This window comes from Wyeomyia smithii, chromosome 3 (assembly GCF_029784165.1).
Source record: "Wyeomyia smithii strain HCP4-BCI-WySm-NY-G18 chromosome 3, ASM2978416v1, whole genome shotgun sequence".
Classification (NCBI taxonomy): Eukaryota; Metazoa; Arthropoda; class Insecta; order Diptera; family Culicidae; genus Wyeomyia; species Wyeomyia smithii.
In genome coordinates this window covers 194,262,274-194,283,463 of record NC_073696.1, presented here as the reverse complement: position 1 = coordinate 194,283,463, position 21,190 = coordinate 194,262,274, and the positions used below count along the sequence as shown (strand labels likewise).

Sequence of the window (21,190 nt, the reverse complement as noted above, 5' to 3'; positions counted from 1 at the left end):
TTGTTTTGAAGCTATCATTGAAGCTACAGAGCGTTTCAAAGTAATGTACTTCTTTTAGAAAAAAAATGTCAAAAAAACGTCAGTATGCCAAGCTTTGCAAAGTCGCGAAAAATTCAGATTTCATGATATTGCGCCCCCTTCTCGCCGCCTCTCTGCTAGTGTTATTGTCGGCGGTCACTAGTAAGCCCAAATACACAAACTCATCTACCACCTCGATTTTGTCACTGTCAATTAGAATCCGTGGTGGGAGGCTAACACAGTTTCTTTAGAGGCTCTACTTCTCATGTGTTTTGTCTTCGACGTTTTTATGACTAGTCCGACCCGTTTGGCCTCTGCCTTAAGTTGCTGTACGTTTCCGTCAACGTATCAAAGTTTAGTGCCATAATCTCAATGTCGTAGGCAAAGCCAAGTAACTGACCGGACTTCCTGAAGAGTATACCACTCTTGTCTATCCCCGTTCATGGTAATGTTAAAAAGCAGTTATGAAAGTCCACCACCCTGCCACAACCCTCTCCGAGATTCGAAAGGACTCGAAAGCGTCTCCGAAACTCGTACTGTACACCATGCTTGTCTTTTCTCCTCATAAAACCTCTAGAGTGCAGGAGAACAGCTTGCACTGCGAAAACAACTGCTCTAACACTAAAGAGCAAATCAACGCTCATGTTAGAAGAGAGCAACAAACGATTTTTATCTGCTGAGCTTCCTGAAAGCACTGCGGTGAAATCTGAAATTTCTCTCTTGCGAGACAATGAACTATGGTGTACTTTCTCACACGTGTGGACATCACGCACAATAATTACACTGCTGAGCTATCTGCGGTGCGTTTCACAGTTGGTTTCTTGAGCATGGCAGAAGAGGAAAAGTGATTGGAGAAAAAATGGACTGCGTTGCTCGTGCCGGTCTAATTTACTCTGGTGGAATTCGTTTTCGCAGTGAAGCTACACAAGGACTACACTTTTGCCCAGTAGGTTTTTTTTTCACCTTCCGGACTACTCGCCAGTGAACACTGTTGTGTACTTTTGCGTTTTCTCTGTAGAGTGATTTACCCCTCTTGTTTCTATCAGATGTGGGGTGAGCTGGAAGTGTGTTTGTCTCTCTGTGAGCTGGTTGAGACACTTTGGAGTGTAGAAAGAAGCAGTGTGGTGAAAGCATTTGCTACACGCAGGCGCATACTGGAGGGAAGTGCGCGGTGAATTTTTTTCTCCTCTCCTTTCACATACTGAGGAGAATGACAAGCATGCTGTACACATCACTCTATCCATCGTCGCTCTGACTAATCGCGTAATTTTCCGGGAACCCGCGTTTGTGAATAATTTGCCATAATTTCGATTGTGTCTTACGTCGCTCCGAAGTCGATTAATAGGTGGTGCGTGGTAACGTTATACTCGCAGCATTTCTGTAGTACTTGCCGCAGTGCAAATATTTGGTCCGTGGTGACGCGAGCCTCCATGAATCCCGGCTAGTATTGCCCCACGAAATCTTTTGCTATAAGCGGCATAGATACTAGGAGAGTACGCGATAGTTGCCACAATCCAGCTTGTCTTGTAGATGGGAGACACGATTGCTTACATCTATTCCTCCGGTAACGTCCCATCCTCCCAGATCCTGATAATCACCCTGTGCAGCGCTCAAGCTAGCGTTTCACCACCGAGTTTTAGAAGTTAGCGTGGCAATTGGTTACTGCCAGCTGTTTTGTTGTTTTTCAACCTGCTGATTTCCTCCTCAATCTCCTGGAGGTTTGGGGTTAGTTCTAGAGTGCCGCGTCGGTGATGGTTTGGGGGGCCGTATCCAGACGTAGGAAGCTCCCACTGGTGTTTATTAAAAAAACAAAACCGTGACATTCAACGCCACGTACTAAGAGATCGAGGTTCTGGAGAAGGTTGCGGTCCCGGCACTTCGGGATATATAATATCGTCCAAACGTGGTGTAGGGTGAATTTGACTAATTTTACCGATAAGATTTTTGGACCTCCCAGTTCCCCGAACCTAAATTTCTTTGAATTTTATGAATGGTACATGGTACGTACATGCTGGCTAAGTAGACCGAACATAAAGTGAGAAGTATGTATAAATTTAGGAAGCTCGTTGGCAGGATTTGGGATGAAATACCGAAGGACCAAGTGCGTGCCACTTGCAGTTCCATGTGAAAAACTGTGAAGGGAACCTGATAACCGATAAACACTGGTGGCCATGCGAAATAATATTTTGAGATGTTGTTGAACGGCGAAGATGATAGAGCCGTCGACAGGAGGAGGAGAGAAATAAAAGAGGATGGACAAACTGTGGATCTGCTAAGCTTAGACGAGATCAGGGAAGTTTGTAGAGAGCTAAAAAACATAAAACAGGTGGAAGTGACGACGTCCCAACCGAACTTTTCAAAGCCAAAAATGAGCAGTTGTTGCGTGCAATCCATCGGCTCATCCTTAAAGTTTGGGCCAAGTAACACGTTGTTATAGAACAGTTGAGATAACTCCTCTAACACAACCTTCAGTTATAGATTTCAGTTGAGATTGCCTTTTCCATGATATCTTTATCACTAGAAAAGTGAAAAAATTGAAGGCTACAATAACAAGTACTGGTGCTATATGAGGTAATAGATAACTTCATGAAAGCAAGCCAACTTGTTAGACTGAAGCTGCAAAATACATCTCGAGTACCAATACGGTGAGAAAACGTTCAAAACAGGTTATTTTCAAGTTGTTATTGCTGTTTTTCCCAGGAAAATTTTCTATAAATATCATGTATTGATATTTTTTTAGGAGCCAACAGGACATCTCTATAGAAAAAGTTTTGAGAAAGTGTTTTTTCCCAAATAAAATCGTTTGGAAGCTTTAAAAATCGGGCGCAAATCGGGCGTATCCCCGATCGATCTGAAAGGCTACACAGTTGTTATAGGACCCATAAGGGCATCTTCAGCGGTGGTCTATTTTTGGAATAATTTAATACTAGATTTACACCAGTAAAACCTGAATAGAACTAGCTAATTTAGACCAACTTCGCGTTTCTCGCACCGGTGATGTATATCTTGATGTTTTAAACCACTGACATCTGTCACCCGTCAACAATTAACACCCCATGCTATCAGTTTTCCATGAGACTCGTTATAATATAGAGCGCTCCGCGGAGCGCTCAATATTCAACAAACGGGAATTCGATAATTTTTACGCACATTAAACGATTACTTTGGCAAGACACTTTATATCCACAAGACTATGGATTTTACGGTTTGAGTTTAACGTCAGTGACATTTTTCAGGAAGGATTGGTACCTATGATCGAAAAATTACTGCTGCAAGTTGAAACTGATCGATGTTGTTAGTACCACTATAATTAAGGTAGTTAACGAAGGCTAGATAGCCAACCTATTTGCCTTCCTGATGGTTGATGATTGCAAACAAAATAGTTGAACCTGGGCGTGATCCTTTACGGCTTTTCAGAATTCTCCCTTTTGCTAGTTGGTTTCCTTGATGGAATCTTTAGTTATTTTCAGCCAAGAACGACAAAACTGTTCATTTTTTTCTTCGGAAAAGCCACAAAAATGAATTGTGAAATCGATGTGAAAAATCTTTGTTTTGTTTATCCCACAGCGCCCGCAAAGCTTATATGGAAATACCTAAAAATGAGGTATTCAATTAAAATATGACATTTTACCTACCAATTGGTAGCGTGCAACGTGTTTTAGAACGATCTATTTCTTGTTCCAAAAAGTGAAAAAATAGATCAAAACGTATACCAGCTTCAAAATTTTTAAGTTTAGATCTGGTATAAAACAAAATTTACAACACCTATGCAGCAGTGAGTTTGGGTTTGTTCCAAAAAAATAGAACAAAACAACGATTTAGACCACCGCTGAAGTTGCCCTAAGGAACACGAAAAGTGCATGGGAGCGAAAAACTAACACCATCGCTTTTTTCCCATATAACCGTGTCCCAGTCTAATGGACAAGCTGCGGACCCACCAACATTGAACGAGGTGAAGAATGCTTGCAAAGAGCTAAAGAACCACAAAGCCGCTGAAAAGGACGGCTTACCGGCCGAACTTTTCAAAGTTGGGAGCGAACAGCTGTGTAGTGCAATTTGTTTGTTTATCTTGGCACTCATGTGACATGTGGCAACGAGGTGAGCCGCGAGGTGAAGAGGCGGATTGCGGTGGCGAATAGGGCTTATTACGGATTGCGTAGCCAGCTTAGGTTCTGTAGCCTACAGATCCGTACAAAATTTGCACTCTATAGGGCTCTAATATTCCCGGTGGCGCTCTACGGACATGAATCGTGGACATAGAAGGAGGCCGATCGACGAGCGCTTAGGGTCTTCAAGCGTAAAAACTTGCGATCAATACCTGGAGGCAAACTAGATAATGGGGTGTGGCGCAGGCGCATGAATCACGAATCATGTAGCACGGATGGCGGATGAGCGACCGGCAAAGATAATATTTAGCAGAGAACCGGATAGAGGCCGACGTCTTCGAGGCAGATCTCGCACGCGCTGGTTGTAAGGGGAGTGTGAGGAAAGACTGGATAAACGATCTGTAGCCATAAAAGTAAAGTAAGTAAGTAAACATCGTAAATGCGGTCAAAGGGAAACAGGTGAAGCGTGTCATCAGATGGAGGCCGATCAGTGACCGTACATGTGTGTTGAGAATTAAGGGCAAATGTGTACTGTGTAATGTGTATAAATGTGTACCGACCAACGATAAACCCGATGGAAGGAAGAAGGAATTCTATGAGATCCTGGAAAAGACGTATAATGAGTGCCCAGGACACGACATCAAGATCGTCATCGGGGATGCAAATGCGCAGGTCGGGCAGGGGTACTTTTTTCCGCCCCATGATTGGTAGGGAAAGCCTTCACTCTACTACAAACGACAGCCTGAGGCTTGTCGTTGCGCTGCTGGTTATCTGTAGCACTTATTTTACATTTTATTTTTATTTTACCGTCGATAATCGGTCTGTCGCCGTAGTAGTAAGTGAAGTAAGTAAGAAGTGGATAGGTGATTTCTTTCAGTTATATTATGCTGCGTTTAATTAAACAAAAAGGGTAGTAACTTCTCGTGAAAACCCAAAAACTTAAATTGGTGTGCAGTTTGTATTCGTCATTATTCAGCGCTGTCAAAATCCTCCATGTTTATATGTATTCGAAAATCTGTTCAATTTTTTACCGTCGAGGCATTGTATCAATGAGTCTGAAGGTGTAGAAATGTCAGCGATTATACTGAATATGAAGGCATTCATGGAGTTTACCTTAACTTGTACAAACGATGCTTCCAATTATAGGTAAATAGCGCCTCTTAACTATAGAATCCAAACTGATTAGTTAATATCAATTGCAGATTCGAATTTATTTTAGGCGTATTTTCACATTACAAAATGCAGTAGTAATTGATATTTTTATAAGTGTTTTTAATACGAAAGGAAGTGGTTTTGCCAAATAATAGAGTACACTTATTTTTACATTTTAATAATTTTCGCCACTAACTCGACGTTTTTCAAGTTGTATTTGGTGGTCAAATGCCAACTTAAGGGTTAGATCAAACTTGAAGCGCAAGTCCGATTGCTTTATGCTAGTGTGAAGTTTGAAATTTCGCAACAAATGAACAAGCATCACTTTTATGCTTAACATTGCGTATCGCCAACCTTAAATTAGAAGAACTTTCATTTGTATTCCCAAAATACTCAGCATCTGTCAAAATTTGTATACCTATACAATTTCGAGGACCTCCACTGAACGGTAGATAAGCATACGGATGACGTTGTTTCGCTCGGTCAGGATGAAAATTTTCCGGATTGAATTGACTCGCATTTGGGCCCCAAAAATCCACACGTCGATGCAGCGTGTACAGGGACAAAATAATAATACTGTCTTTCGGAACAGCTTGGCCATCGATTGAAATATTCTTTATGGTTTGTCTGGCAATGTTTGGAACTACCGGACACAGACGCAATGTTTCCTTGATGCACATGTCCATGAATTCCAACTGTTTTAGACTTTCGAGAGTTATGGGCCAGCCCTTGTCCGGCAGGTTGTGCTGAATTTCGGCATAAACCTTATTCTGAATGTGTGGATACATGGCCAAGAAAAGGCAAGTGTATGCTAGTGATAGCGCTGACGTGTCATTACCCTAGAGATGTAAACTTTTATCATGTTTTGCAACCAGAAAACTAATGCTATTTACCGCCAAAATAACTGTGTACGCGTTATGATAGATTTCTTCGCTGGTAAAAACTCTGCCATCGATAGAATTTTCCAACAGCTGTTCGATGAATATTTTTGGTATTTTGAGTTTATCCTCTAGACAGGGATTGTCGGTAATGTTTTTGTGATTTTTTGGCTTGCTAGCGATATGCAGCTTCTTGTCGGTTATCAACTAAAACAAATAAGATAGAATAATTGAAATTATGAGTTAACACAAATTTGTACCTGGTTAGCACTCTCCATGCAAATTGATCTGAGCTTTCGATCTTCCCGGTAATTGTTGGTGAAACGATAGATCCAATTAAAATGTAAATGCAAAGTTAACATTCTTTCAGAAACTAAGTTGAATAGGCTGAAACGCATTCAAGGTTTAAAACTTATTGAAAGAAAGGTTAAAAACTTACCGTTCAATATAACCCAAGAAAACTTCTTGGTTGCTTTTTTCTAGCTCATCCATTCCGATTGTAGTGCCAAAAACCATCTCTAGAGTACATTTCGAAGCGTAATTTAAAATGTTTATCGTTGAGCCGTCTTCTAGTTTGTTTATTTCCTGCACCATTTTATAGCAACACGACTCAAATATGGGAATAAAATTATTGAGTATCTTCAAGTTGAACGTAGAGTTCAAAACTTTTCTTTGACTTTTCCATATGTGATCTAGAAAAATGATGGTTATTTTCATCAAGGAATTTTTACTTAGTTTTAGTTACACCCACGCTTAGCACTCAGTAATCCATTTTCCAAACCAGTAAATCGATAAAATAACGGCTTCTCCACACAGTCCAAATCCGGTAGAATCTGTTGAATCACCTCCGGATGGTTCGTACATAAAATGGTTAAAGGTCCAAAGCGCACCCGGAACAACCGTTTGCAATTGCGGAACAGTCCAACCATCAGGCCGAAACGTTGAACTTCATTTTTACCATACAACAAGAAATATTTACTACCGATAATGGTAATCACAACGCCGAGGAAAAAGACCACCGAAACCAGGAGAAGCCACATTGCTCGCTCACTGTCACCGAATGACTAAGTTTGTCCTAGGTCGCAACTGAGACGTTGCCTAATCTCTTGGACTGGTCCACAGTTGCTGCTAATTGATGCTATAATTGAAATTTATCATCTCGTGCACTGTGGTCTATAACTTTAAATTTGACGTGACAAAATCGATACTATCTCGCTGTTTACAGAGTTGCTATTTTGTCCTTCAAAACGATCTTTTCGAAATGAATAAGTAATAAATAGTTAAGATCTTATCTTATTGAAAATTCAAAATCTGAGTTCCTGGGTTTTATCATTACGTGCGCAATCAAACTCTCGTTATATTTTCAAACTCTATTTTGAAAACATAGTTGCCAAAGTAAAAACTTTGTTCCATCTTACTGGCAGAGCTCGAACACCGTTGTGATAAAGTGTTAGATAAGACTTTTCATTTGAACGTTTCTATTTAGGTTTAAACGATTTTGGCAGTATAAGACCAAGTATTGTCATGCAGAAAACACACTTTTTCGTGCCTCGCTGTTTCTCGCGAAGAGTATAGCTTAATTGCATCAATTGAAGTCGATACCGTTAATCATGAATAGCTAAAATTTCAACTTTTCTGAAAACTATTACATCTCTTGGTGACCAAGGAGTCTACAAATTTTATCAAACAAAAATGGCATTATATTTTTTTTCTCTATTTTTTATTTCTGTGTAGCACTAAGGCTTTACTTTGCTTTATGTGGATTTTCATTAAATTTTAAAGACCTTGTGCACCTATAGGCCTAGTTTCAGATAAAAACTGCTCAACTGATAATACATAAAGCTCCTAATGATCAAGGGACAGCGATCAACAACCTGTGAACTCACTTGGTTTTTTTTGGCTATAATACTCGATCGATATATCTCGATGGATTTGGTTATTTAGAAGTACCATTGAATGATTTGCAAAAAATAACGAAACAAAACTCTGTTCACAACATTTTGTAATCAACGCCAGCTTCACTGAAAACGCTCCATTCCACAAAGCCACAAAAGTGTTGCTGATTTTTATGGCAACACTTGTAGAATGTGAATAATCATCATTTGTCATCCTATGCACGCGCTTTTTTCTCAAGCGACAAGAGAAATTTCTCTCTCGCTCGTAGAATTTCCATGTACGTGTAACGAGACTAGACACGTCACATACAATCTGTAGGTTGCTCTTTCGCTTCTCTTTCGGTTCGGATATATTGCGACGCACATAGCGAAGTCTCGTCACTTTACGAAATGAGCGAGACAACCGTGCTGTACATACTTGATACTAGTGTTGTTAGTCTCACTCATACTATCGGTATGTGCTACTCAGGGGAAGAAAGAGTATCACGAAAGCGTGTGTGCAAAAGACTTGAGAAGCGTAGCATATCTCTCGTTCTCAAGCTGAAAGAAGGAGAAAGTTTTTCTTCTCGCTCGCTTTGCAATTCTGCTTGATACCAGTTCAAATTGTTCAAGTGTAGTTTGGAGCTGCCAAATAAATTGAAAAAACGCTAGAGCATTAATTGCGTTATGCCCAACACGCAATCATTGTACTGGTTCCAAACTACATCAACAATTGCGCTAAAAACGCACAATTTTGTACTGGTTTCGCACCAGCCATTTTCACGTGTACGTCTGATATGACGAAAAAGAGTTTTACGAGGAACACTCCTCAAAATTAGTTTTTCGTCCATAACTTTTTCTGTAATCGTCGAAACAATTCAAGATGTTTTAAGATTGTGTTCATTCTGCTTGTTCATCGCATTTTTGTAGAATATATTGGTTTGATATTTTAATTTGTTGTAAAGATATTTAAATTTTTTTGCTGAAAATAACCATATTTTGAGTCGATATTTCTCCGAAGGTTGCAGATAGTAGCAAACCAGACTGTATGCGTTTAAAAGTTTGTTAAAAGAACTGCATTACTCAAAATAGTTCAACTGTTTTTAGTTGTATCCAATCGAGTACTGAATGAAAGCGAAACACCCCTCAAAATTAGTTTTTGTCCATAACTTTTTCTGTAATCGTCGAAAATCGTCTGCTAATTTTCGCGCCGTGTCGATGCAATATCTATCAAATTTTTTTGTGTTCAACTTTCTACCAGAAGCAACAGCTTGAAAGATGGCTCCACAACGCTTCAGTACATTTATATCAAGTCCTGTGGAAAAAATACCGGATTATATATGTAGGCAATTAATCTGCAATCTTCGGAGGAATATGGACTCAAAATATGGCTATTTTCAGCAAAAAACTAGAAACATCTTTACAACAAATAGAAATATCAAACCAGTATATTCTACAAAATTCCGACGTTTAGCAGAATGAAAAAAAATTTTAAAACATCTTGAATTGTTTGGACGATTACAGAAAAAGTTATGGACGAAAAACTGATTTTGGGGAGTGTTCTCGTAAAACTCTTTTTCGTCATATCAGACGTACAGATAGAAGATTACAGTATTCAGCAATTCTTTTTCTTTTAGATTTTCCTACAACTTTGCTGAAGAAAGCTATCTGCTATTTTGAAAATTAGAAATAAATAGTTTTTATATCTAACTACTAGGGCAATTGATCAAAAAACCGAAAACGCCAGAAGAAAGGCCTTGTTATATGGAATAAACTTGCTGAAGACACTGGGTACAGAAAATCAATATTTCACAGTCAAATCTAAAACGAGCATGATTTTTTGAGCTTAGACAACTGTATGGCATTGATCCTACTTGGCTATAGAGGCATAGAACTGGTGTAATTGTAAATGCAACAATGCAAATTATACAGAAAAACGCCCTTAAGTAGTTCTACGTCAACTTTCAGGTCGTGGCTTTGTGTACCAGTTGAGAATTTACCAGCAAATTTTCTTAAACAATTTATGGGGAGAATTTCAATGTTCTTAAATTAATTTTATCGATTGCGTTAATCATATCACCTACTTCAGATGATTATTCGAACTGTTGTACTAGGTATTGAAAATTGTTAAACCTTGTTGAAACGCAGATTTCGAACTCTGATTGATCACTTAATGCTTGTTTTCCCTAACACGGTCGACAGAATTATATATCTATTAAACCGGGAAGATACTATTTGGCCTACATAGGAGCATACTTCTGCCTAAACCAGTTTTATTAGTTCTGGATAGCGACAAGGACAGTCCTTACTTAGCAGCAGCCGCAGTGGCAGCGGATAGCAGCAGCGGTAGTGGTAGCAGTGTCAATGGCAGGTGCAGCGGCACTACTTCTTTCTCTAGTAAAAAGTTGCCACTGTACGGTAGCGAAACCTTCGACGATAGGTGCACCAGTAACTTTCTCCAGCCAAAAGCTCTGCCGTGTTTTAACAATAGGCAATCGTTTTTGGGATGCTGGCATCAAAGCCTGTCAGCCATAAAAGTTTCTGCGTGGGAACAGCTTTGCACTGTGTTATCAGAAGAGTGCTTTTTTCCCACTGTCTAGGATAGTACAGAGATGCGATCAGCATCAAATCCGATATTTTTTTTTTTTATTTTTTAAACTAATATTTATTTAGGCCCAACCGCGAAGCATAACGGGGCCGAATATCTTTTGGAGTAGGGAAAAGCCAGCTTGAGTAGAGCCTGTATCCCGACTGCTCCTCCTCAAACAGGCATAAAAACCCTCTCATCTTTTCTCTTTCAAAAATACAATTTAAAAATACATGTCATTTAAGCCTACGACTAACATTAACATCAAAGTTTTTCTCTTTATAACTAAATACTAATCCTTACTACTATTCTTTGAGGGTGATGGTTCCTTATCTCTTTGAAAACAAAACTTATATCTAAGTTCGGTGGATCATGTCTCTCAAAAAGAAGCGATGATTCATGTTTCTATAAAAAAGATGAACGAAAGAAAGAAGAAAAAAAACAGAATTAGTGTGAAACTTTTTAAGATTGTTGTGTTGGGAGAAATTAGAGGAGAAAGCATAGAGATAATCAAATTCGATACTTGATATCTCTTAAAAAGTCGTAAATGGGTATTACAAGCGCGGGGTTGCGGCTAGCAAGCACATCCCGTACTTGCATTGTAAACGTCACTTTCTGTTTCCGGAGAGAATCTATAAGCTTGGCCCTTGCTCTGTGGTACTTAGGGCATACGAAGACTATGTGGTCAATATCTTCGTACCCTCCACATTCGCACAGATTACTATCGACTAAGTTTATTCGATAGAGGTGTGCGTTTGCAACATAGTGATTGGACATTAGGCGCGAAATAACTCGAATGAAATCACGAGTTAAATCTAACCCTTTGAACCAAGCTTTTGTAGACACTTTGGGCGAGATCGAGTGCATCCATCGCCCAAGGTCGTCTTTATCCCACTTTTCCTGCCAGTTTTCCAGAGCCAGTTGTCGGGGCAGATGAAAATACTCGGTATAGGTGATCGGTCTATCAAATATCTCTCCTTCTATGGCACCCCTTTTTGCTAAAAATTAAGTTTCTTCATTGCCTGGGATTGAGCAATGAGAGGGGACCCACACAAAGCAGATAACGAAAGACCGATCAACCAGCACTTCTAATATCCGTCTAATTTCCGGAAGGAAATAGGACGGGTGCTTGACCGGTTTAATCGATCGGAGAGCTTCGATAGAACTGAGGCTGTCCGAGAAGATGAAGTAATTGTCTGGTGTCTTGAGCTCGATAGTTCGCAGCGAATTGTGTATGGCAGCTAATTCAGCTACGTATATGAAGCAGGGCTGTGCCAGTTTGCGAGATATGCGAAGATCTGTGTTGAAAACGCCATATCCGGATTGTCCATCCATCACAGATCCGTCCGTGAAAAAGGAATTCTGTTTTGGGAGGTGGCCAAATTTTGCCGAAAATATTGATGGCACAACTGTTGGTTTGAGGTGATCGGGAATTCCATGGATTTCTTGTTTCATCGTCAAATCAAATACAACAGAAGAATTGTTGAGCGATGTTGAAATCTCATGGGATGGAGCAACAACCGAAGGGTTTATCTCCATGGACATGAACCGCTGGTATACTGACATACAGGGTTTCTGAACAACTTCCAAACATTTCTCATAGTTCGCAATAAGCATTGGATTTGCTATTTCCGATCTAATGAGGAAACGAAAAGCCAACTCAAACAGCCTCTCTTTGAGTGGTAGTATTCCAGCTATGACCTCTAGGGACATGGTATGTGTCGACTGCATGCAGCCTAGAGCGATACGCAAACAACGGTATTGTATCCTCTCGAGTTTCAGCATGTGTGAAGCTGCGACACCTCTGAAGCATATGCTGCCGTATTCTATTACGGGCAGAATCGTGGTTTGATAGAGTCGTATCAAATCCTCTGGATGGGCTCCCCATGATGTTCATGTTACCATTCGAAGGAAATTGATCCTTGGTTGGCATCTTTGCTTCAGGTAATTGACATGTTTTTCCCATGTGCACTTAGAGTCATACCATACTCCGAGATATTTGAAGCTAGGTGACTGAGTGATGGGTCTTCCGAACAGAACTAGCTCAAAACGAGGTGGTGGTCGCTTTTTTGAAAAGACTACCATCTCCGTTTTTTCAAGCGAGAGCTCGATTCCAAGACAACTGGCCCAAACGGTCAGATTGTCGAGCGTGTTTTGCAGGCTGTTCTTCATGTCTGCGGCTAGAGACGCCGTGACTGAAACTACACAGTCGTCAGCTAACTGGCGCATCGTGCAGCCGTCCGTCAAGCATGTGTCGATGTCACTGATGTAGAAGTTGTACAACAGCGGACTCAGACAAGAGCCTTGGGGGAGACCCATGTAGCTTGTTCGTGTTATTGTTGAAGAACCGTGGTTGAAAAGTAAATGCTTTTCAGACAGCAGGTTGATCAAAAAATTTGTCAATATAGGGAGAATCCTCTTTGATGCAGTTTCTCGGAGAGAATTTCGATTGAAACTGAATCAAATGCGCCTGTGATATCCAGGAAAACCGAGGTCATTTGTTGTTTGCTACCAAGAGCCATTTCCGCTTCTGTGGCTAGCAATGCCAGGCAATCGTTAGGGCCCTTGCCCCTACGAAAGCCGAACTGGGTCTCTGATAGTTGGTTAGTTGACTCTGCCCAGTTGTCAAGTCTACGCAGGATGATTTTTTCAAGCAATTTGCGTATGCATGAGAGCATCGCAATCGGCCTATACGAGCGGTGATCTGCGGCAGCTTTATCTGGCTTTTTGATTGCGATAATCTTAACCTGTCTCCAAGCTTTCGGGATCATATTGTTCCTGATAAGCTTATTAAACAGTTTAAGAAATCGTATCTTGGCCGAGTCCGGCAGGTTTTTCATCAAATTAAATTTGATCCTGTCCGGTCCTGGAGCCTTGTTCTTGCAAGACGCGAGGGCAATTGAAAACTCCAACATGGTAAATTCTGGTTCTTCAAAAGCCGTTGTATCGCTGAATTTTTGCTGTGATGGGACAGCGTCTGGGCATACCTTTTTTGCGAAATCATAGATCCAACGTTCAGAGTATTCATTTGCCTCATTACTGTCGGACCTATTGCGCATTTTTCGAGCTGTATTCCAGAGATAGCTCATAGAAGCATCTCTGGGTAACGTGCTTATGAAACTTTGCCAGTATGATCTTTTTTTCAGTTTGTGCAGCTTAGACTGTTTTATTTCCAGCTCCCTAAACTGATCATAAAGCTCAAATGAACCACCATCCCTGAATGCTATGTATGATGCTTTTAGAGCTTTTTTCATCTCGGTGCATTCTTTGTCCCACCATTGCTTGTTGGGACGAATTTTCAACTTGTTCTCAGGGGCAGGTCTCTTCTGAGATTGCAACGCGCTATCTAGCACTAATGTTGCAAGGAAGTTGTATTCGTCGGATGGAGAAAGCTCATCCGTTGTTTCGAGACCCTGGGATATTGTGTACGAGAATTTTTCCCAATCAATATTCCGGGTGAGATCATACTCTACTGCGACTGTGGTAGCAGAATGGAGCCTGCTCATAATCGAAATACTGATTGGCAAATGGTCGCTACCGTGGGGATCATGAATAATCTCCCATTTGCAGTCCAAAGCCATTGAGGAGGAACACATCGACAAGTCTAATGTGCTCTCTCGTACTGGAGGCCTTGCAATTCTCGTAGCTAACCCAGGTATGTTCAATAAGGTCATATCGAAGTCATCGAGAAAGCTTTCAATAAGAACAGCACGGCTATCATCCCTGGATGCGCCCCACGCCGTACCGTGAGAATTGAAATCTCCCAGGATGAGGCGTGGAGTCGGAAGAAGTTCCGTTATTTGCGACAGCTGCAACCGGTTAATAACCGCTCTAGGCGGAATGTAGACTGATGCGACAGTGAGGCCCTCCCCAGCAATTGTTATATGGCAAGCAACAATTTCTATTGCATCAATTGCTGGGAGAGGAATACGGAAGAATGGGTAGCATTTTTTGATACCAAGGAGCACTCCGCCATAAGAGTTTCCTCGGTCTAAACGGATTATATTGAAGTCTTGAACGGCTAGTGTCGTATCAGTTGACAACCATGTTCCAGATAGCGCGAAAATATCGCATTTGCTATCGTGAAGTAGGAGTTTAAATTTATCTAATTTGGGGATCAAACTTCTACAGTTCCATTGTATGATCCTTGTTGTCGATTCGTCACTTCGGCTGTCTGAATTAGACATCGAAGGATACGAACGTGAGGAGGGGCCATTTGGTGCTTAGTTGCTTACCCAACATGCAAATTGTTGGAAGCCAAGCCGAAATCATACTCTTGAGGGAATCAGATAGACCAAAAGTGGTAAATATCCATTCAACGATCATTTTGAATGAGATACGTCCATCAGTGGTCGGTATTTCAGATTCCGATGACTGTGTTTTGGCGGAACGGATTGTTTTCCTGGTAATTTGGGAAACTCTTTATCGAAATTGTTAGCCTCAGCATTAAGTTTGAATCCTGGAGGTGACGATTTTGCGTTGTTTTGCTTAGGGTGGGTTCCTCTTGGAGTGTCTGTAAGCGTCTTTTTCTGCTCCTTTCTAGGAAGTTTAGGAGAGGACGCGTTGGGCCGTTTTCGCACTGCTCCGCTTGACGGAAGCGGTTGATATGTCTCTTCATCATCATTGGATTCGTCATTTTCCAAGCTGGAGTATGTGCAAATGACTGCTTACAGCGTTGCTTGGTCGCTTTTTTCAACGCTTGTGAGCGTGATTTATATGTTGGGCACGCTTCTGTTTTATATGGTTCACCTCCACATAGACAGCATTTTACGTCCCGTTCGCTACAAGTGTGGTTAATCTCGGAGATTTCACCACACTTGGAGCACTTAGATTTCTTTTTGCAGTGGGTTTTCGTGTGCCCTAGCTGCAAACAGTTCGTACACGTCATGACTTTCGGAAAAAAAAGTCTTACGGGTAGTCGAAGCTTGTGGAGCTCGACAAAATCCGGGAGTACTTTTCCCTCAAAAGTGACTCTAAACGAGTCATTTGGGGAATATTTGCCCGTATTATCCTTGGAATACATTCTCCTGCATTCAAGGATCTTTATTTCAGGAAAGGATGGATTTTTAAAACATCCAACACCTTTCATGACATCTTCTTCAGTGAGGTCAGCCTCGGTAATAACCCCTTCTATTTCAACAACGCGTGCCGGTATATAAACGCGGTACTCGATGTTGAAATTTGGATCCTGGACGACAGCATTTGCTTGTCGAGGATCGGAAAAAGTTGCCTTCAGCTTGTCCGTTTTGACTTTAAAAATCTCAGTCAAGCTGGTGTAATCTTTCTTCAGAGTTTTGCATATCTGCATAACTCTGAGAGGTTTATTTTTGGGTCGGAAAAACACGACCCAACGAAGACCGGGTTGGTTCACCTGGTACTTTTTGACCCGTATTGGCACATCATCAGTGGATGGGACAATCGGGGCAGTTTTACGGGGCCTTTTACGCTTCTTTACTACGTCAAGAAAGCGTTGTTGTCATTTATGGGAATCTCGGCAAAGTCCATGCCGGACTCTTCACCCTCTGAGGAGGATGAAAGGTCCGGTGGGGTAGCCAGACCCCCAACCGCCATTCAACGGCTGCGCAATGTATCAAATATAAGGATATATAATATACTAATGCTAACAAGGTACAAAAAAAAAGTGAATATATGTATGTATAAAAAGAATGAAAGATGGATCAGTTATGTATATACACAAGTGGGAGAGAGAATAAATAAAAAGTGTCACTTATCTTTGTATGTAGTTGTAATCAGCACTAGCGGTTCGAGTTGCATCGACTGCAAAACGGCGCCGCCGATTTTTTCCTCTGTCAGCGTACGCGCCAAAAACTAGCACGGCACCTTCCAGCACAGTTGCGATGTTGCACCGTCTGAGAAACGGTGTCACCGCCTCCTACACCTCGCCGGAGCTTCGATCGAATCGCCCTGTTCTTCTGGGAGAAGAAGCAAACCAAAAAACAAGCGCCGCACCTTCCAGCACACGCGCCAAAAGCAAGCACTTCACCACTACCACACACTGTTCTTCACCAGCGAGCGCTAGAAAAAACGGTAAATTAATTTAAGCGAACTGCGGAGCACACAAGAAAATGAACTTTTCTCTTCGGCTGCCGAATAAGCAATGTGAAAATCCGATATTAGTTGAGTTGAACAATAAATTGTCCTTTTGAAGACAAATCAAATACTAAATTGAAAAGTTAATATTATCGGAATCCAGCATCGGCAGCTACAGCGGATACCAGTAGCGGTAGTTGTGGTAGCTACTAGGTCAGTGGCGCACACTGCCTTTGGTAAATAACAGAGGGGTTGTGTGCAAAGCCACGACCGCAAGTTGACGTAAAACTGCATAAGGCTGTTTGTTACATTACTTGCGTTTGATCAATAACAATACCTTTTACCCAACACTAATAAAATAATTCTGAAAATAATGTGGAAACACTGAACAGACTCAAAATGGCATCTGAGGTTGATTTATGGCCATTTAAAAATTCAAGATGTTGACTTCCAGCTCCAAGAAAAATTGCCAAAAAAAGCCCAATACTGCTAAATATGGCTATTTTCGGAAATTGGTGGATGCCCAGAAGCCGAAAATCGTCTGGAGCTGTCTTTTTGAAATTCAAGGTGGCAACTTCCTATCTGTAAAACAGCTATAAATGACCGGAAATGCAAGTAATGTTATAAACAGCTGTATGCAGTTCTGCGTCAACTTTGCGGTCGTGGCTTCGCACACAACTCTTGTAATTTTATTTTTACTTGCACTGAAAATATATTTTAGTTTATTCCGCGAAAACGTATGTTTTATAAACAAATCCTTTTGTTGTTTTCTGCAACGAAACCAATGCGTAATAAATATGAAGATACTTTCGTCAGAACTGTCAAAACTGTTACAGATTTATATTCGTATACAAACAAAGGCTGCGTAATGTAAATAGTACGAAAAATTAGTAAGCTCACGCAAATAAGTCGTACAAAGAACGCTGCATAATGTAAATAGTACGAAAATTTAGTAAGCTCACGCAAGTAATTCGTACAAAGAACGCCGCATTATGTAAATAGTACGAAAAATTAGTAAGCTCACGCAAATAATTCGTACACAGAACGCTGCCTAATGTAAATAGTACGAAAAATTAGTAAGCTCACGCAATAATGTATACATTATACGAAATCAAAAATAAAAGAGAAAGAGAGAGTTTGATTGATCATCACCGGTTTGCCACAACGCGATTCTAGTTCTATCGATTGCGAGAGAGCGACGTCGCGCGCCTTCCCAACTTAACCCCAGAGACGTACAAATGTTCATGAAAGTTATTTCAATACGAAACCTGAGCGAAGGGTATATGTGTCGCGGCGGTTCTATCGATGCGAGAGTGATGTTTGTTCCAGAAGCGTATAAATGTTCTCTACCTCATCGTGGGAAAGCAACGGATTCGGGCCAAGTGAAGGAGTGGAACTCACGACCATCTGCTTATCAAAGCGGACTCTGTAACCATGTGGCTACCAGCTCTGTTTATACGAAATCAAAAATAACAGAACACCTTTACGAAATGTGCGTGAGTGGAATAACAATGAGTATTATATATGAAGGTACTTTCGTCAGAACTGTCAAAATGGTTGCAGATCTCTATTTGTATACGTAACGAAAGGTTCAAGAAATGAACGCAATCAATCGTACAAACAAACACTGCATAATGTAAATAGTACGAAAAATTAGTAAGCTTACGAAATAACATGTACATTATACGAAATCAAAAATAACAGAACACAAAAATTTCGTTCAAGTAAATACTCGTGCTTCTGTTCTTTTTTGCTCGTTGTTATCTACGTTCGTATGAAAGTACATTCGTGAATTGTACAAATTATGCGTAAAGTTGCAATTCTATTCGATAACTTGCAGTACGAATGTTCTATAGATCCAGCAAAAGTGCTGTACAATCTACGAATTTCATGTTTACGAAATGTGCGTGCAGAGAATAACGAAAAAATATTTTCAGTGTGCTTGCTCGTAACGCGAGAATATTGTTGGGCTACCATTTTCGGTTCCATGCGCACTGTAGGCTGGATTTCGGTGTTTACTAGGTTTAATATTGAACATTCAATAAAGCTTCCGAGTGATCAAAAAGTTTGTCAACACTTTGCATTTTAAGCAATTTGGGTGACAAACGGCACGACTGGCCCAAAATGGCATCACTGAAAATTTTGATTTATTAACTACTTTCGGAATAATTGCTTTGACTTTCCGGCAATCATATTGGTGTAAACAATGTAAGGACTGTAAAAAATTATCATGCGCGATCAAATAATTATTATGGTTGCTAGTACAGTGAAAGGTAGTACAAAAATGTATGACTTCATCCACGAATTAAGTTTGAATAATTAACTTCTGCCGTACAATCACAACTTTCCTATAGTATATTATTATTTGGTTTATATTGTACTTTATCCTGACTTGTTTTTAACGTTGAATCTTCGCTCCAAATTGATTGCCGGTTCGTTCGAAAGTTTTAGAAGGCAATCAAATTTAAAGCACACATCTTCGTATTTCAAGTGTGTTTTCAGTCTAAAATTCCTCACTAAATGGACTAGAACGACTTTCAGACTAATCATAGCGTAGCGGTAACCTGAGAAAAAGTAAAAAAAGTAAAAATGCAAGTTGCAAATATGAATCACCGGAAATTTACCAAGACAATTGCGAGCACCTGCACTGAAGGGCATGAATGCGAACGGATGCCGTCCTTCACTTTGTTCTGGGGAAAACATTTCCGGATCAAACTTTTCAGCATTTGGACCCCAAAGATCCTGACGCCGGTGGGTGTTGTAAATACTAATGCACAACATGGTACCTTTCGGTATACGTACACCTTCGAGCTCAACGTCCTTCATTGGTGTTCGGAAGATATGTGGGGCCACTGGAAAGTGCCGCAGACACTCTTTTAGAAACATTTCAGTGTACACCAACTGGCGCAACGTTTCCGGATTGAGATCCAAATCAACATCTGCCGGGTAAACCGTCATGATTTCTTCGTAAACTTTCTCCTGCATTTCGGGATGTGTCGCTAGCATCAACGATATTATGCCCAATTCGGTTCCAGACGTATCGCTTCCCTGGTGAAATCGAATATCACGTCAAAAACATTGATAGCAATTCATTATCAACTTTAAATCCTACCGCCACTATTATCGTATACACGTTATGAAGAATTTCGATAACTTCCAATTTACTACCTTCACGCTCATCTAATAGTTGGTCAACAAAATTCTGTGATTTGCGGAAGCCATCATCATCTTTGGCACTGTCTTCAGCCGTAGATCGTTGAGCTTCCTCGGCAGTTTTTCGATCGATTGCGGCTTGTAAAAGCTGGATTCATTGAAAGTAATGTAAAAGGTGGTTAGTTAGTAAGTTTATGTTTTAAGTTTTCCTTGAAATTACTTCATTTCCTATTCGGTAAGCTTCTTTCCTGAGCTTGGTATCCTCTTTGTATTCTTTTGATGATAATCGGTAAATCGTTTCCGAATGGTGATGAATTCGAACAATTCTCTTCGAGCACAAATGTACTAGTCTGTTTGCATTGAAAGAAAAAAAAATCAATATCATATTGAATGATTTTTTAATTAAATCATTGCTAACAAACATTGTGAAGAGAGTATTCACTTTGTAGCAAACACTTCTGCAACAAGCCACTTGATTCAAACTTACGTCATAATCAAACTAACAAGTTTGTCCACGCCCGGATTCTGGTTGATATCCACCCCGAGGGTGGTAGCACAAACCATTTCCAGTGTACATCGAAGCATGAATGACGTCAGCTGTACTGGTTCTTTGTCCGCATGGACCGACAGCTTTCGGACCAAATTTTGAGCGCACCTGTCGAACTGTGGGATGTAACTGTCCAAAATTTTTTTGTTGAACGTCGGATTCAGCGCCTTCCGTTGATTTTTCCAGATATGATCTGAAAAGCTACGATATTTTATTTCTTACTAAAAACTTTTAACACAACGCTTACATTTAGCCGAAAAAATTCCATAGTCTAGTTTGAAGAACTCGTAGAAATAGGATCTTTCCAAAAACTCCGGTTGAGTGCAAATCTTTTGAATCACATGCGGGTCGTTGGTGGATACCATTGGAACTGTCCCGAACCACAGAATAAACAGTTTCGCTGGATGACTTAAAGCGTTAGCCAGATTGGTGAATTGTTCTTCTTCACTTTTGCCGAGAAACAGCATTCCATTGCCGACGACCGGAAGGCAGGGTTCAACCGACGGTATGTTTTTGGTAAACAGCATACTTTTCTTATACTTGATGAACTGCACAATGGCCAAGGCCAGCACCAATGCGATGAGCACGAGAACCACCATTATCGACGCTGGCTACAACACTTGCAACACCTTCGAAAGTCACCCGGGAAATGTATGATTTAGAATCTAGCTGCGCAGATAAATGAACCCCCAGCGCACACTGCAAAGAAGGGATTAATGTAAATCCCGGATGGATGTGATTGGCAGTTAGGCCAACCTTTGATCTAGACAACACTAGTACGCAATATTCATCGGCTTGAAAATGACTGCTACACGTGTAGAAAG

General features: G+C 40.6%; 1 protein-coding gene across 1 annotated transcript; it reads right to left on the bottom strand.

Moving 5' to 3' along the window:
* Positions 1-1,503: 1,503 nt before the first annotated feature.
* On the bottom strand, positions 1,504-21,094 carry LOC129728966 (uncharacterized). The gene is made up of 15 exons (XM_055687441.1): positions 20,614-21,094; positions 20,307-20,559; positions 20,040-20,169; positions 19,779-19,967; positions 19,291-19,714; positions 19,059-19,230; positions 10,338-10,499; positions 6,906-7,204; positions 6,594-6,846; positions 6,415-6,541; positions 6,170-6,361; positions 5,695-6,115; positions 5,473-5,630; positions 1,708-1,808; positions 1,504-1,633 (listed from the first exon to the last, which is right to left on the bottom strand). The coding sequence occupies exons 1-15, from the start codon at positions 20,963-20,965 to the stop codon at positions 1,504-1,506; spliced, it is 3,363 nt and encodes a 1,120-aa protein (XP_055543416.1). The 5' UTR covers positions 20,966-21,094.
* Positions 21,095-21,190: the final 96 nt, after the last annotated feature.

Coding starts and splice junctions, on each gene's coding strand:
- LOC129728966 (XM_055687441.1), bottom strand. CDS start 20,965: ATGGTGGTTCTCGTGCTCATCGCATTGGTGCTGGCCTTGGCCATTGTG. Junction 6,847..6,905: donor TGGATTACTGAGTGCTAAGC/GTGGGTGTAACT, acceptor TCATTTTTCTAG/ATCACATATGGAAAAGTCAA. Junction 1,634..1,707: donor ATTGAGGAGGAAATCAGCAG/GTTGAAAAACAA, acceptor GTGAAACGCTAG/CTTGAGCGCTGCACAGGGTG.